This window comes from Hetaerina americana, unplaced genomic scaffold (genome assembly GCF_022747635.1).
Source record: "Hetaerina americana unplaced genomic scaffold, ioHetAmer1.1.p SCAF_6, whole genome shotgun sequence".
Classification (NCBI taxonomy): domain Eukaryota; kingdom Metazoa; phylum Arthropoda; class Insecta; order Odonata; family Calopterygidae; genus Hetaerina; species Hetaerina americana.
The window spans coordinates 90,381,125-90,399,764 of record NW_027287205.1 but is presented as its reverse complement, the minus strand read 5'-3'; the positions used below and the strand labels follow the sequence as shown (position 1 = coordinate 90,399,764).

General features: G+C 48.3%; 1 protein-coding gene across 1 annotated transcript in view; it reads right to left on the bottom strand.

Annotated features, from left to right (window-relative positions):
• LOC139694952 (serine/threonine-protein kinase MARK2-like) overlaps positions 1-9,924 on the bottom strand; it is a 137,833-nt gene extending 127,909 nt beyond the window's left edge. Inside the window, exon 1 of the mRNA XM_071593484.1 lies at positions 9,582-9,924. Coding sequence (XP_071449585.1) covers positions 9,582-9,806 — 225 coding nt within the window. The 5' untranslated portion in view covers positions 9,807-9,924. The remainder of the gene's footprint in view (positions 1-9,581) is intronic.
• Positions 9,925-18,640: the final 8,716 nt, after the last annotated feature.

Genomic DNA, 18,640 nt, shown 5'->3' with positions numbered 1-18,640 from the left:
CGCAGGGTAACCTCTAAATACGAAACGTGCATTTCAACAATCCAGGAGAACCAGGCTTGATATCCAAATAACGTCAACTTTTCCTACACCGACGTTTGACTCAGGGAACTCTAATAATTTACCAGCGGCACCCTTATCTCCGTCTCACCCGCCCCATTGGTTACACCGTTTTCACATGGCACATACGAAATAAAAAAAATCCTCCTCTGGAATTCCTCTGGAAGAATACAACCCCATTCGATTCAGCACAAGAACGTAATACTATATATAGAGGGAGCAGCAGCGTGCCCCCATAAGTCAATTAGAGCGACATCGATGTTTCCGTCGGGAAAGAGGCGAGTGCTCAGCGATTGGCTCGTTTCAGGGATGAGGCGATTGGAGGGGGCGCGGCGGGTTTTTGTCGAGGCGAGGAGGGACTGCACCGCACCGCGACAAAACGCCAACACATCCTTCGACGAAAAAAAGGAGGATCCCGGGGATGGTCCCCTTCCTCGACTTCCAATTTTGACCGGATAACAGCCCGAAATGGGCCAAACAGATATTTAGATCCAAGCCGTCGCTGACTGCTGGCAAGTTGAAATCAATTGACGCAAAGCGGGAAATAACACGCGACCATCGATGATCCAACTTAAAATGCTCCGGACCCGGCAGAATGTGCTTCAACATTTGCTATCTCTCTGTCAGTCTCGGAAAAAAATTATAGGTCTAAATAGATCATTTAAAGAGCTACAGATTACACAAAAAAGTAAATTTTACGATCGAAGGCGAACATAAGAGGACGAGCGGAGAAGTCATTTGCCGAGACGAACCCTATTCGAGGCCGAATTCCTATGATATCCGTCATGAGCTCGGCCACCGAGACGTCCTCTCACCCGGTACGGGACTAAAAGGAGCAAACGATCCTGACGAATCACCACGAATGTATAGGCAATAGGCAATTATAATTAATGGTCCAATTGGAAAAAGTAGGAAATACAGCCGCCGCGACGGCTCCTCTTTAGACCGAGTTACCCATTGACGTGCGCATGCATGCGAAACGTTCGTATTTCGTAACACATTCGCCAAGACCGGCGTACGATCCCTCCACTTCCAAGTGTTTTCGGCCAGTAATTCCACCGAGGCGTCCTCAGTTGCTTTACCTTTCTAATCACGGACGAAAACGCATGTGAAGCTCAAAACACAACAACCCTGGGGAAATGAAACCGGGGCGAATCGTCCTGCTTGCGCGGGTGTGGGCAGGACAACATGGGAATAGCACGAGGAGAGTGTGGCCGGCGCCGCCTCCAGCCATCAGCTCCCTCCGGACGAGGGAGTCCTCTCTCGGGCCGGCTGTCGGCCGACGGGGCTGGGAAACATGCTTTGCAGCAAGGTGCAGCGATACGGAGGAAGTCCAGGGGACCATTCTCCGAAGCGGGAAATGGCATTTCTAATTTCTCTGTTTCATAAGTTGGCTCAAAACTGTTCCGGGGTGGCGAATGCACATCACGCAGTACAATTGGCATCGCCACAGTTGTAATCTCTCTAAATACGACCGTGTATTTCAACAAAAAATTACCCATGCATGCTAATAAAACACAATGCCATAGATAGAAGTCACCCATTACCAATAATAATTCTAAAGAGAAATCGCAGATTTTTAGTCACATGAACCTCAGAGCTGTCATCACGCAGAATTATTACCGATATTTCAGCACACTTGCCAGCGGAGAGAGAACCAGTACGGTACACGGGATGGTGCACAAGCAGCCTACACCAAGGAGTGTACGCCACATTTTCAACGAAGTTAAAGCACAACACGGGTAACATTGGAAAATGTATCGAACGTTATTTCAGCGCATTTATAGGCTTTCAAATACTAAAAAAATAAAACATCAATACTCCCGTCTTTTCCAACAAACAAGATTTATAGATTGAAACTTGGACGAAAACTACCTCCCATTGGAAAATGCTTCTTTGTCCTACCAGTCAGAAGAACCGGTGAATTTATGTGTAACAGGAAATGACGTGGCATTTGTACGAGGGCATGGTGTGCACCTTAAAAGGGTTCGTCGTAATCAGACATAATGAGCATTTGACAGCAGTGAAGGGCCATAATTATTAAATCGTGGACTATGGCTAGTTTCGCTGCTTTTCATTATTTCAAAATTTTATTTTGTTATTTTTTCTTACCGCTTCGTGAAAATCTTATGTCAAACACAGCATTGGAAAAATTGATACGAATCGATTGACCAAGGAAACTAATTATTCGCAGTCACGAGTTAAAATGTCGGAACGTTTGCGATTATTTCGTTCCTTGGATCCCTGTCACGTATAACTCCATAAATGTACCTGGCGCCATAGCCAACTTAATCGCTGCATAGAATGCCAAACGGAATACCTTTTGTTCACAGAATAATTTTAATATTTCCTTCCCCGCAGTCGACAACACCGAGTCACCAATTTCGTACAAGACAAAAATGAAAGCGGGCAATAGAAACATTAAGCCCACAACGAGCATTGAAATAACAGCAATTTCATCATGACTTTAAGAGGCTCGATTATTCCAAATAATTAACACTGAAATAAATACTCAAATACATTAAAAAAGAAAAGTTACCCGGGCGACGACCACAGTCGACGGTGCTGCTCCAAAATACGACAGAACGCAAAGATTTTAAACAGCCTACTAATTCTAGTCCGCGGATAGGGACGGGGAAAATAGCACATACGAGTACATGGTCCACTATGAACGCAATTCGCATGCTTTTATTGTGACGCGACTACCCATTGCAGCGCGGTTAAATCGGTTGGGAAATGCGGTGGGGGGTCTTCCCTTGCAACGCAGCTGGTCGCCAGTTTGCTCCGAGCAGTCTGAGCGGAAAGACGCGCATCCGAGTGAAGTGTGTTTTTCGATTCAGTAACATGGCATCGACACGGTCAAGCTCCACCATGACAATGCCCCCAGCCACACGTCATTCATCGTCACCAACTTCCTGGTCCGGAGCACCACCCCAGAGGTACCCCAGCCCCCTTACAGTACCGACTTGTCTCCGTGCGACGTTTTTTTCTTTCCCCCACTGAATAGATAGCTGAAAGGAAAGCGTTGGGAGACCGGGGAAGGCATCCAAAAAATATAACAACGTTGCTGAGAGACATTCCCGTCGAGGAAATGGGCGTGGCAGACACGTATTCGGAAATACGACATATTGATGCAGGGGGGAGAGTATTTGGAAGACTTTGAAGCATTTGTACAAGTAAGATCAATTAAGTATTTTTCCCAAAGAATGCGCGTTACTTTTATTGTGGACACTGTATGGTGACCTCGAGAACCCTTTTTAAAATATCCCATTACTCGCGTGTAGGAACAAAGGCCGCGACTGTAATGTCCGCATTACAATCGTAAAATTCATAGCGGGCTGAAAAGACACGAGCAAGGGCAAAACGAGAATTTGAAAGTGGCATAAAACACACGCGAACACGCTATACGACTTTAAAAAAAACCCGTGACGAGGGTTTTCAAGGGCGTCGTCACGCACGCAAACCCCTTCGAGGGCGAAGGGGATGGAAGGGGCAGGGTTGGGGGAGACGGAGCAGAGAGCACAAATGCCCCCCCCCATATCTCCAAATTCTGGCACCATGCCACGGCCTACGAAGAAGACTCCAACCAGGTGGCGTCCTCCACTACTTAGTGACAAACAATCTCTACACGTCCAGAATTTCTCAAATAGTTGTGGAACCAAACGCGAAGTCATCAGCTACTCGGTCGGCTTTTTTTTAGGTCGACATGTTACAACTATTCACTTCCCGCAATTAATACTATGCGCGTAGCCTTGGGTTTAGAGAAAACCCTCGCATTCAGGACGCCAGTGCAGTCCATTGGGATTGGAGAGCACTAACTTCATCGGTCGATACGTATCTACTTCTGCTACACTGTCGAAGTATCTCGCTAGGCAACGGGCCATGGATCTCCGTATTATCTTACGAAGTGCCTTGCGTTCTGAAGTCATTGAAACAGAGAAATGTTTCTCTTATCACAATGGAAAATTTCACAGCCGCGACCGTTGGTCTTCTTCCCATTCTCTTGGTTTCATATTCAAAGAAATATCAATTTATAGACGAAAAGTGAAGAGTCAGGCGTGATGTTGTGGAATCGAGACATAATGAAAACTTCGTTGCAATTTTCCACAGTTAAAACTTTATTGCCGACCATGGTTTCGATACACTGTATCATCATCAGGTCCTGATGATGATACAGTGTATCGAAACCATGGTCGGCAATAAAGTTTTAACTGTGGAAAATTGCAACGAAGTTTTCATTATTCAATTTATAGAGTTCGCAAACATTAGCATTAAAATTTTTCAAATATATTGCGGTTAGTAGCACATACCTACGTAAGAAAAGCAGTAAAATAAATTACTCCGACAAATGGACTCCCGATTCAAAGTGCCGCCTATCCATTAAACTACTAGCATTAATAACATATTTCCGCATTGAAATTTACAACACCACATGTCTGTCATAAATGCATTTTTTATTTCATGCCCCCGCACTTCGCCCGCCCGCTGGCCAAGAAATCTTCGGCCTCTAGACACACTCGGTCGCGGCCCGCACGCACCTGCGCGGCGCGCAATTGCCGAGGCAAGAGAAGGCCATTCCATATCCACTCCGAAATTATAAACAACAGTTTTGTGCACACCCAACAATTTCGCTTTTCGTCGCAATTTTGAAGATTTTTTATCAGAACATTTTGATTCAACGAAAGGAAAACAAAATATGCATTTGTGATTAACAGCCGCGTATGCTGAAATTCGCAGATCCACAAAAATATAAAATTTACAAGGTTCACAAAATTTCCTGCCGGAATGACACAGTTCCAGGAAAATAAAAATTGATCACCGCGAATCATGGCATCAAGAGCAGAGGGAAATTTAGCTCGATCAAGTTGGCTCAACTGACGGCACGGAAGGATCGGGAACTCGCAAACATCCAGCAATTGCCGCACACACGCACGGGGGGCAGTGATTACATCCTCGGCGCCATGGCAACCCGACAATCTTCATGGTCAACAAATAATATTGTGACCCGCAGACCCTCGCAAGCGCAGAGGCGCCAGCGCCTCTGCCGATCCAACACGGAACCCTCTCCCGATCGATCTAAGCGGCCACGCGCCACATTTGAATTCAAAGGACGGCCGACGGAGGGAATGAGGGCGCTGATGCTGCTGCTCTACGGCCGCATCAAGCACCGAATGAATGCACCATACCCCGCCGCCAATATGGCGAACCCACTCTGAGAGCCGGATAATAACACGAGTAAAAAGATATGGCGCTTAACCACAAGGTTACGGGTTCGATTCCGGTCACGAACATTTTGTAAAGGGAATGGATTGCATGAACGATACGGAATCGCTCCCATCTTGACATTCCAAGGCTCAATCGTGACCAATGCTATCAATAAAAATTTGCATGACTAACAATGTGGAACTTGGTCACCGTTACTTCAGTACTGTGGCAAAAATTCATCAGTGAAGCTTACCGCCCTGTTCAAGTCAGCGTACTTATCTGAGCACTGACGTCAACAGGTCATTTACGTCTTCGCAGAGAGACGGGTCCACTCTTTGTTCCAGGTTGTGAAATTAGCAGTAGAGAAGTAAACATGTTACCAGGTCACTTCATACGTCTACTCGCTAAGATCTTCAGAGATGGCCAGGAGATGATGAAACAGCAATTCCTGCATTTACTGCGTACGGTATTTACGTTTACACCACGTCTTAATACGAGATAAACCAGCAGACATCAGTAGCACACGTTTTCGGCGAAAAAATGAAATATATTTTGAAATGCAAATTGGTAACTTACAAATAATTGCGAAATGTAAGATTTTCGCAGTGCGAAAACGATTCGCCTGGACCGCGGTCTCGATTAACGTTCACGATTCACTGCGGCAATCCCCGATTTCGGAGCACATTACCGGACGACTCCGTTAAAGGTAACCGCCAAGGAACCTCAAAACAGATTGAACAAATGTTTTAATAGAAAGCCGCAATGTAAATACTAAACTGTAAGATCGCAACTGCTTTGTATTAGTTCTAATTATGCGCGCCTCAATAAGTGAAAATAAGAAATAAAGAATCGAGACCGATGAAAAACTTCGGGATACTGACGTGTCGCATATTTTAAAAGGCTGAAAATCACTGCCTTGGGATATGACACAACTGGCGGCATTACGATCTGCTCCTTTGCTAAATACCCATGAATGCGTTAAGCGACTTAAAAAGGTAAAAACTATTCCACTCCCATTTAGGGCAAGGGGCCTGGAATACATCCTGGTTCTCGCAATTCACTGTCAATGTTACCAAGGTGCGAAAGCAGCACCTGTGCATCCCATTCACGGCAATGCGCTCAGTCACCACGGGGGAAAATGACGAATCGGCAGGCCCGGCGCCGTCATCCTCCGCTAGAGGCAAGGCCTTCGACTAGTCAGCCCTTCCGGCCAGGAGGCAGATCTAATGTTCCGAGGAGCCTCGAGCGATCGGGAGAGATTGACCGAAGACGAGCCGACCTTCGAACACACACAACGCCCGCGACCGCCCGCCCCACCCGGCGCTAACTTTCAGACAACCCGGAACATCGCGGCCCTCACTAACTAACTCACCACCATACGGCTCCATCCACGCTCACCCACCGCCACACGGATTTCTCCAATGATAGATGGATTGATTGGATGGATAGATTCTCCCTAAACGCGAGGGAAAAAAAACACACGAGCCATGCAGTTCGGGGAAACCACACCCCCCACAACCAAAATACTGGATACTGCCAAATCGGCGGAAAGAATCATAATCTTGACGCCTCGGGGCGGGACGCTTTGCAGGTCCACAAGAAAAGCCGCCATTTCGGCTGGAATTCCAGAAACGAGAATCCGACGAAAATTTTTGGAAAATCGCGGCGGGGAGGTAAGGAGGGAGGGCCGCTCTCACTTAAGCACACCACAAGCCGCGCTAAATCAAGTTTATCCCGCTCGTATACGATTCCCCGCACGAGGGAAGAAACCTTACGTCCCATCGAACAGGATTGCCTCATGAGGGGGATTCCCAAATGAAGAGAAACAATAGGAAAACTATGACGATGGCGGCATGGAAACCTACTTCTCGCGTAGCACGGAGCACACGCGATATACCGCAAATGAATGAAAAAATAGCACTCGCAAACATCGATTCTGTTTCCCTTTAAACCACAATTTAAACCTTCAATTGTCATATTTTTTACTCGAGGAGCATTATTCATAGCGAGCGATCCAACCGAAGGTTAAAAAAATTGATGACGCTGACGACCGGTGTCATTGGAGGGCTAATAAGCGGAGACTGTCATCAACTTGGTCCTGCCTCGAAGAGTGGATTAGCACCACACGTATGTACATTCAGAATATTTCTCTGATGCAACCTCGAAGAAATAATGCACATTTAACCGTGACTAATGGACGGTGCTGATTTCTTCATACAAATCTGATTCACAGGATAAGGATGAGGTTAGGAGGATAAAAATTTCTCGATACGTATATTTCCGTTTACGTGAAAAAATAACCATGCCTTTCCACGGAGGAAACTATTTTGGGACTTATTTGGTGGAAGTCATCCATCAAGGGGGATAGAGAGGAAAACTTTGTTAAATCCACTCCATGATTTCTATTAATACGACCCGGCTCCCGCGACATCTTTTGGCTCGGTAGTTGTGCATAGTCTATGCAGCACAAATACCACCATTTCTTCGGGTCGCTTAGTATAAACCGTGCACCTGAAAATACGGCGACGCGAGGAAACCAGGGTCGTAATAATCAAATTGGGGATTTAAGCAAGCTTCCCTCTTCAAACCCGCGAGCCTCCCCTAACCACATATATTTGTCTATTCCTTCCATCTCGACGGGGAAACGCGTCCAACTTTTACGCATTTGCTGGTGCAATCTTAAGTAAGAAATCTTTTCCGAAGTAATTCTTGATCAGCTTTTCCGTAATTTTTATGACTAAATCAAGACAAACACTCGCTCGTGAACTTCCCAAATAATATTGTCATTAATGGTAGCCTGCAGTTTGAGTTTGGATGAGACCTCATCGCTACTAGCTGACACCCGCATTCAATTCCTCGCACCTCCTCCCTCCCTTCAGTCCATCCAATCCTATTCCTCCTCTCCCCACCCCCACCACCACAGTCTTCAACATCCCAATGACAATCAAAATGCTCAGCGTCCTTTTTCCGACTCTCTTACATTTCTCCGAACAATCCTCTCTCCGCCCCCACGCCCATTTCCCATTCCATGTAAAAGCTTTTTCGCCCAACGCAATTTTTCTTCTACCATTTCTACTAGTCTAACCATCTCATTCCGAAACATTTGCAACTGGGTTCATTGTTCCACCTGCCATCGTTTTTGCCCCCAAACATTTCACGCTTAAATCACCTTTCCTCCTCCTCGAAAGTCTCATAACTTTCGTTGTGTTAGCATTAAGATTCGCCCAATCACCTCATACCTGCCATCCAATGCGCGCAGCAATGATGTGAATCGCCTGCTTCCTATATTATCCGCAAACATTGATTTCGTGAATCCATCAATGAAATATAATTTGGGGATCGATTCCCTACGATCAATGTATGGTAATGTTTTCCACCCGAACATTAAAAATCTACCAAGGCAACGTAATTCAAATTTCAATTACGCCGACGACTTGATCGCGTCTAACAAATTTTCATTCAACAACATAAGATCTTTGGTCAGCGCAATCATCGACGCAACGGTATTACTATGTACTAATAAAGAACTTTACACTGATTTACAGCGATTTAATGTTCAAATTGCTCCAAGAATGTCGTTTGTAGATGGACAGGAGCATCTACCAGCGAATCTACTACCACGAGCGTGATAGGCTCGCGCATGTCGAAGTTGGGGCGTGAGGCACTTTGGTGACGCATAGACATACCACGAACGGAATCACCTCTCGGCGCACGACACCAACCAAGTGTCCTCGCCACGACATAGCATCTTCCTCACGACGCCATTCTTCAACCCGAGAACGCTCGCGAGAACGGCCTTGGCCAGAACAGAGCACGGGGATTTAAAGGAAAGACACATCGTCTCAAGGCGGTATACCAGTGAGATACGCACAAGAATTCTTGACGAGCTGAATACAAATACAACCCCCTCAAGGAATTTGAAAACTTGGACGCGCCGGCACAACCCATTCGGTCCCCGACAACGTACGAAGCAGCAGGCTTCGTACGTTAATTAATCCTTCGCGCTAACGCTGTCGGCTTTGATAATTTCCGCTGGGAGAGCGAAACGAAGACGTTTGGCGGCCGTTGGCCAACACGAACACAAACGAGACACACAATCGGGTCCCTCTAAGTGGACTTTTGACCTCGACGAGAGGAGGGAGCGCGGAGACGGTCGTCCGTGCAGACCTTCCCCCTCCCCGACCCTCGCTCGACTAGAGGTCATTTCAATAGCCATCGTCATAGCCACTCGGCCCGAAAGCGGAAGTTTGTCTCCGCACCCTTTCGAAGACTCTCCTCTCCCAGCTACGCCGCAAGAGGAGTTGAGCGGGGTCGTGTACCTTGTTAGACACTGCTCCGTTGTGTCTCTTGGCGTCCTTCTGGTTGCTCTGGTGGTGTTTCCTCGTGGTGGCGGCCACCGTGGCGGCCCGGGGCCGATAGCCCACGGCCTGTCCCCCTCCGCCCCGGGCCGCCGGCACCTCTTTGCGCCCCTCGCCGCCCTCCTTCTTGGAGGCGGCTGCCGATGCCGCCTCCCGCCGCTGAGCCACCGTCGATTCCACCACCATCGAGTGCCTTTTGGGGGCGGCGGCCGGAATGCGCAGGTTGCTACCTGCCTTTGGGCCGCAGGCGCCCAAGAGGTTCACGTGGGCCGCCTCGGAGGCCCGCTGGCGGTGATGCGGCGAGGAGGACAACCCGTCCGTCGTCCGACGGCGGCGCATGAAGCTCCTGCGGGGCGAGGCGTCCCGGGAGCGATCCCCGACGCTTCCGCCGCCGCCGCTCTTGGTGCTCCTCCGCAAGAGCCTCATCATCTGGTTCTTGAGCGTGGCGGCGAGAGGCATGTCCCTCGTCATCTGCGGACCGGGTGCCACCCCTCCCCCGCCCGCGTGGCCGGGACAAGGGACCACGTACATATCACGGAGCACACACCCTCGCCGCACCCCCCGGCGACTGAGGACGACGCTTTCCTCCGAAACGACACGTCAAACCGCATCCAACGAGCACCGGCACAATCGGGGAGCGGACGTCAATCCCGAGGATTGAATTCTTGAATTCTCTTTCTGGCGGCACCTACACTCTCCTCCGACTCACCTTCGCCGACGGGGAGGTCACAAGTGGGCGGAGAAACGATTGAAAACGAACCACACCGCGGTATTAAGCATAGGGCACGGTTGTGGAAGATCATCGAGACAATGACGCACGCACGCACACACACGAACACTGAACACGGTAACGCAGAGATCACTCGATGAAGCAAGCGTCAGGAAGGTGAATGTGGATCGAGGCTTCGACGAGAGACCTTTGTGCGCAAATATCCGGCGGCGACGAGGGGCAGAAGTGAGGAATGATGAAACCGGAATGTGCGGGCGTTCACGAGATGGCTTCGCGTTCCAACACCCTGCATCGCTGCACCTCCACAGCAGCAGAACACTCCACACCACCAACACGCAGTGAGTGCCCGCTCGTCCGAGGGCTCACTCGATATCACGGGGGGAAAAGGGAGGCTCACGAGAGCGGGAGAGGAAGCACAGACGAGGGGATTGACTGAGCCGTGCGCCCGCCGCCTCACGCGCGAACCAACTGCCGAGCCCTCTCGGATGCCCTGCAAGGGACGGGGAACCAATTGCCCCCTTCTCTCCGGATCCCGGAGAGGGGGAAGCCGGGCGACAGAGGAGGTAGAGGCGGGAGCAGCAACGCCGTCTCGTCCGCTCCCCCCCTTCGCCCTCCGCCTAGAACACACCCCGAGAGGGGGGGGGCAGAGACCACGCGGAGGAGGTCCTCCCCCCCCACAACGAACCCTTCCCCACCATCATCGCGTGAAGCCACAGCGGCAGCGGAGCCGATTGCCGAAGCAAAGGAATTCCTCCCCTCCCTCCACGCCCCTCTCTCTGTGTGGAGAGAAGGAGAGCGCGCGCCGCTGCCAGCTCGCTGCTGCGCGGGGCCACGGGATCAAAAGCAGACACGGCGCGTGGTGCTCCGGCCTGGGCTCGCCAGCGCTCGGCTCTTCAGCGTCGATGCATTAAGGATAGCCACCGCACTCACCCTCTCCCAGGGCCGCAGGTTTTAGAAACCCTTTTTTACATAACCTCTCGGCTTAACCTTTATGTCTGCTCATAAAGAAGGGGTTGGCTGGTCTTTTCTCTTATTTTATAAGTAGATACGGCGTGATTATGCAGAGGCAAGGCGCCGGTCGCCAACAACCGCCTCGGCTGCACTCGGGAGCGGGGGCGCTGAATGGAGGCGAGGCTGGGTTCCAACGATTGGTAGAGAGAGAGAGACTATTTTGCAGAGGAGTACGGTTGCTGTGGGTTTCCCTCCCTGTATGTCCAGGGCATGATTCATTTCCTCTTCGGCACTGCCTGGTTGGCAGCTCTTACGGAATGCATTGGTGGAATTGGAGCTGATGAACTCCTGTTGTGGAGAAGATTCGACCGAGCTCAGGACGCTGCTCTCGCAAGCGCGGTGCTTGCCAGTGCGGGAGAGGGAAGGGACCGCGTCGGAACTTGGGCTGCATGAAGTGGCGAAGGGAGTTGAGAGAAACATATTGAAAACTTATTTTATTTGGGTATGGGCGGGGAGAGGGTTAGGTAACCAAAGTGGAAGCAGGTTAAGTCTGGTTATGGTGTTTTGGTGTAGATCGGAGAAGGAATGGTAAGGAAGGTATGAGGCTGCTGAGTTCGGGTGGATCTAGGTGTAGTATTATGGTTTCATGAATAGTCGGAGGCAGGTGGGCACTTCCCGACCCTCTTGCCCTTGGTCCCTTTGCGGAGGAAGAAATTTGCGGTCATAATATAGTAAGGTTCCATTGGAAGGAGAGGAGAGGACTAGGATGTTTTGCTCGGGAAGATTTGAATCTTTTGGCTCGCAGGACCAGAAATTCATTCATTCGGTAAATGCCGTCAGTTCGTTGTGCAATCCCACCTGTGAAATCGGCAAGATGCTGTGATTGGTCGCATTCTTTTGTCTGGTGCAATTTCTGCTGTTTGGTGCAATTGCTGTTATTTCTGGATTTGTGTTGCCGAAAGGGAAACAGATTAAATCCGGCTGCCGTGGATGGATGAGAGAATTCTAAATTAATTTTGTAAGAGTTGGGCTTAGATTATTTTTTCGATTTATTAAGAGAGAAAGGGAGGATTTTTAATTCTTCCCAGGAGAGGAAAGTTTTCATTGGAAATGGAAAAAGCGTTTATTGTGCATAGAGATTCATGGAAAGTTAGCGGTGTCTTTTGGAGGGATAGGGGAGTTGTTTAAAAGAAAAGGCAAGGCCGTTTTTTTTGTTATTTTTTCAAAGGACTTTTGATTTGTCTCTATAGAAAAAGTTTTAAACTTCAATGCATTCTGTTGGATAAGGCATGATTTTCCAACCCATTGCCGAGGTTTCTACCAATGAGAGGTGGTTTTGTACGCGTCGGCGCGCCACTCGAGGCCATGGGTGTGAAGCCGAAATGGTTGTGTGGTCAGCAAAAATTTAGGCGTCGGTGTTGGTTGTTGTGGGAATGTGAATGGTGCCGGAGAGATGCCGGCTCCTTGTGGCACGCCGGCTGAGATTGTTAATGTATGCAAGAGCGTTTCTTCCAGTGAGGTGACGAATGTTCGATCGATGATGAAGGAAGTGACAATGGGTATAGTACGCACGAGGTGGGAAGTTTAATGAAATGAGTTGGTGCACGAGTCCCTCGCGCCAAACGTTGTCGAATGCTTTATCAATGTCTAGGAAAGAGAAACAGGTTTGGCGTACGGTGTCTGCGTTGCGTAATATGTTGCTTGTGTGTAATATGCGACTGGGTGTGAGGTGGAAGTTTTTCTGATTAAGCCAGCTTGCAGTGGGATTTCTAAGAGTTTCTCTAAGCATGATGTTTTCTAATATTTTGGAGAGTGCACAGGAAATGGAGAAGGGGCGATAATTAATGGGGTCAGTTAGGTACTTCCCAGACTTGGGACGAGGATTATCTTGGAATATTTCCAGGTGGTAATGAAGTAATTTAAATAAATGCAAGTGTTAAAAATATCGAGGAGGGGCGAGAATTCACTGGGGTTTTAATTGCTTTGGGAGAGAGATATAATCAGGTCCCGGGGCTTTGTTTATAGGGAAGCCTTTCATAATTGATTTTTAATTATCGAGGGGACAGAGAGGAGGGTTGGTAGAAAGGGAAAAGGCGAAGGAGGAAACTTATTGATTAACTTGACTTTCGTGAGTTAGGTTATACGAGGGCTGAATTTATTGCGGGGCATTCTTTTAGAATTTCGCCGAATCTTGTTGTTTTTCCCGGTGGAGTGGTGTAAATGTTGTGGAGTGCGATTAGGGATTGATTGTTTTGTGCCTCCATAAAGAACTTGCAAGTTTCCATAAGGAGTTGTCTCGTGTAGATAGTTTGCTAATTTTGTTTTTCCAGGTAGTGTTTCGATATATTTTAATGGGCGACTTTATTTTGCGCTGTAGTGCCTTGCATGTGAATTAAAGGAGTATGTCTCCCGTGTGTTCAGGTGGGGGTGTATTCGCAATGGGAGCGGGCGCCGGCGATGAAACTATTTGGATTAATGATTGTCGTATTCACAGGGGGGCGAATTGGTCTGAAATCTAAGTTATTAGCGTGATAGTCAAGGTTGTTGGTAAAGATAGTCACATATTCACCCCAGCTTGTATTTGGGGGGGGGGGCAAATTGGGTCAAGGTCAAAGCTTATTGAATCGGGGCAGTGATCTGAAGAGCCTGTGTGTGTGTGTGTGTGAAGGACTTTGGTCGCGGCTTGAATGTGGGGAAGGAGTAAAATGTCTTAAACGTCCGAGTCTTTGTGATGGCAATATGTGTTGGGGCCTTTGAGGAGCATATCATAATGTTATCCTAGCGAATGAATTTGCGTAGGTGCTTTCCTTTTTTTCATAGATTCGCCTGCATCTCCAATCTCTGTGTTTTGCGTTCATGTCACCGAAGAGTACGAATGGGAAGTTATTAGGCTATACAGTCTTTCAAATGTCCTGGAATGAAATAAATTTTTGGTGGGCTATAAACACTAAGTAGATTGTTACGGCTTTATGTTTCGTGAGTGGTTTCATTCCAATTGTTTCCGTGGAGTCATTGGTTTCAAATTGGGGTGGGTCGTGTGAAATGAGTTTTTTTAGTGGGGGCCACGCCGCCACCACCTAGATTGATGCAAGGAGGGATGGGGCTCTGTGCTATATCCTGGCGCGTACATGGATTTGGATGTTGCTGGTCTGATTTCGCCGAGGGCAACGAGGCCTGGGCTTTTCAACGATAACATAGACTTCTTCATATGCGGGGGGCGTTGCCGCTGCAGTTCCATTGCACGACGGTAAGGGCGTATTTCTGTGTTCAATTCTCGCCATTAAAGAAGGTTTATAACTCTGGGTTTCAGGGTGTGGAAACCCTTTTTTTAAGTTCCTCCTCCGCTTAGCCTTTATGGCTGCCGATAAGGAAGGAAATTCTTGGCCGCACCCCGCGGAGTTTTGGTCCCGGCTGGTCGACTGACAACGTGGCTTGTACGGAAAGGGCCAACCGAAGGGCACGCATGCACACTAATGCAAGCACGCCTTGGGACCAGACATCCAAACGCCTAGCTCCTCGAGTGCGAAATCATTTGCAGCGACCAGAGGATGAAACGAGGTCGATTTCACGGCATTTACACAACACATAACAGGTGCGTCCTTCGCACTCCTTGGTGTTCCGCTTAGTTTAATCAAAGTCGAGACGGATTTAAGGGACGTAGGGGCCGGGGGGGGGGGGGAGAGGGGCTCAAAGTGGAGGGACGGATGGGAAGGGCTCCGACCTTCCTGGCGGCCATCGCCACGCTCCCCTTTCCGTCCCCCGCGACAATACCACCCCCGGCGAAGCGAGGGAACGAACGAACACCTTCTCTGACGCCATTGCACCCCCCGTACGCGGAGAAGAGTGCGGAGTGAGGCAGACTTGGCGAAGGGCTGTTGTCGTCGGGAGGAATCGATGAGGGAGGGATAGGAGGAGAGGGGAGGCTTACGGGACTGGATGAGATGCGGGGAAGAGGAGTGTGCCGTGTATGGACGGGGGAGAGAGGAGGGGGAAGGGCATCTCTGCTGCTTCGGGGAAAGAGTGTCCGTCCATCGGCCAAGTGTTCTTCCTCCCCGCGACGACGCGTTTCAGTCACCGCATTCCTCACCGAGCGACACCAACTCCCGACCTGCACACTGCTGCCCCCGACATCTCGTGACCATTGTTCGAAGGAGGAAGAATTTCGTTAGCAAAGCGGACACCGAAGGCTCCTCCTCCCCGCACACTCCTCTTCAAATGTCAACACGTCGTCCTCCACGACCCAGCGCACCCCAAACCAATCAATCCACCGAATCTCCCGTTCGCCGGCTGTCTTTCACTCCCACCCGAAACGGCTATTTCGGTTCTAATACACCCGCTACGGTGTCGATCGTAAATAAATGTATCTTACACTACAACTATTTCTCACACACTAATTGTCCGTACATAAAAGTATCAATTTGAACAAATACAAGGAATGATATTGGTAAAAACTATTCAATGAGTTTAAAATATAAGTAATGAATTAAATTGTAATAGGTGCTTTGGAAGTATCCAGTGTCCTATTAAATTACCTATTCTTCCTTCATTTCAGACCGGCTCAATCAAGAGCGGTCATGAATATTTGTTTTCTATAATTTATGGCGCCGAAATTTAACTTTTCAAACTTCGTCTTATGTGTAACGAATATGTGGCTCAAACATCACTGATGGGCTCCGGTTTTGCGTCATGGCAGCCTTTGCAAGTTAGAACATGGTCAGTTCACTAACGACCATCAATGACCGTGTCAATGTGCGAGGATCAATAAACGCAATGCAATAAATGTCGGACAAAATCAGCGAGACCTGTGTGAGCTACAAGGAGCTAGAGCATAGTCTGTTTAAACATTAATTCAAAGGAAGGGGTACACGGTACGTTAGGCGCCGATCTTACGGAAGGAATCAATGACATCGCAGCTGCCTACTATTGTGATATAAGATAGCCGAATAACGTTAAGGGCACCATCAGAAATATTGAATTATGAATTGGGTGCCACTTCCAGAATTGATCGAGTAACGTGTTTGTGAGGGGTGCGTTTTGCGAACCCACCCCGCACTCAGGTTTGCACATGGCATAAACCAATGCAAATAATGTTCCTAATCCTCTATATAATATAGTCCAGACTTCTAGTGACTTTTTCCTATTTACCCGGCGGTAAGAAACCCCTTCGTGGAAAGCGCTTTGAGTCATCAGAGGGCATCAACTCGCAGTGGCTGCGCCCATTCTGCAATTAAATCAATGAAACCCTCATTAGCAGACTAGGAAAAGTAAAATGTAGGTGTGAATCTTAGGAAGGCTGCGGGAAAGAGTCCGACAACGCAAAAGGGATCTTGGCCAACTGGAGCCAGCTTCACCACGACAACGCCACGCCGTCCCACGCCATTTTTCTCGTGCAGTACCAGTACCGCGCCAAGCACAACTTGGCAACACTGCCCCAGCCATCATACAGCCCCGGTGACACCACCGGACTTTCTTTGTTTCCCAGAATATAAAGTAGCTAGAATGGCGACCATTTTGGAACGCTGTTTAACGTCAGAGAGGCCGTGACGAGGTTCCCGTCGGCGCCTTCCAGCAAGCGTACCGTGACTCGCAGAGGCGCAGGTAATCGGTGCGTCGATGCACACAATCGCGCCGTTTTGAAGAATTTTAGTGATTTGTGCATTGATCAGCAATCATTTTTTACCAGATTTAGTCTGCTTAATTTTGGTGACAGACCCTGAAAACAAGACTAACAATGTAACAAAAAAGTTCTTGCACACAATTCATGCTAATAATTTCCTTATAATCGCTGCATTTAGAAGAGTAATCGTTAATGAAGGATGCAGAAAGAGGAGAAAGTCAAACAACCCATTGCAGGTCAACAAACGACGAACACATTCCGAGGAATCCTAGAGGTGGAGGGGAGGGGAGAATCGTGAAACCCGACTGGGGAAGGAATAAAGAGGAAAAGAAGCGGAGAGCGAGAGCCCAAGTGTGCAGGGTCAAGTCGGGGAGGGGACGAAGTCTCGCTCCGAGGTTACCCTTCACTCTTATCAGTCCGTCACAGCAAGTAGGTACCAATCAATCCAACAGCCACAGAGAGAGAGCGAACCCTGTGGCCACGCGCTTCGTCAGCAATGTAACACATAGTTCCTCCTAAAGCCCAAGCTGGGGAATCGAGTGAAGCAAACAAAAATGGACAACGTTTGGATGTTTTCTGACGAAGATGTGGAGCAAATAATAAATGATAAAATTTATTATTGAGGCCAAGGCAATCGCAACTACTCTCCATCTCAGTAACGTTCTCTCTAGTCAGAGTTCTCAAGAGCGCCAAAATATTTAAACGAATAAAGATTCAAAAGTTTTTCTCTTTAGATAAAAACATTCATTGCTATTTACCTTCCAAAACATGCATTGACAATGTAAAAAATCATGCTACGCATGGGTTATACCAACGCCCAAGACTGGCCACGCGCTCATTGTGAATTTTGATAGAGAATTCCGGCGAGAGACGACTTGGCTTTTTGTTCAGGATATTTTTGGTTCGGGAGAAAATTATGCTCCAGTCAACGAGGTTTTTCTGGATTTTCAAAGAGCATTCGACAAAATACCCTGCGGTGGACTACTTGTAAAGCCAGAATCATATGGCATGGATAAAATATCCTCGGCTGGATTACATAAAGACTTAGGAATGGTGGGATGCAAAGGGCAGTCAAATATTTTAGCTGCACAAAATGCAGTAGACATCACGTCGGGTGTTGTTCCCTAGGGAAGTGCTCTTGGACTTCTTTTATTCTCGCCTCACGTTAAAGACCAACTACCGAGGTTAATAGTAAGATACGCTTATTTTACGGAAAGCCATTTTCACAGAGATATTCGCAGTCCTGGGGATAAAGTAGATTCAACAGATTGACCTTAATGCAATGCCGCGTTAGTGCGACACTTGGCAATTAAGATGGGACTAAAAAACTTGCGTAGGGACGAATTTAGAGAATAGTACCCACAAATGCCCACTGCATCAGGAATAACGAAACGAAGTCCACACATCTAAAGTAAGCTTACAGCCTCTCCAAAATGAAGCAGATTCGGAAAATATACGCATGGATTATTTTTCTCAAACAATAGTCAGGCGTGCCTTCACCTCCTGCCACTCGAGCCGTGCCTTGCAGGGTACCACCACACGGAATTTGAAACGGGAAATGACAAACTTCTAAGTGAAGGCACCACACAGATGCATGGTACGGTATAGCATGACTCAAGGTGCAAACTGGTCCTCCGTCAGTTCGCACGGTGGCATGGCAGAGGGAACGGACACACGAGGAAGACCTGAAGAGAGGATTGCCGTCAAAGAGACGGCGGGCAC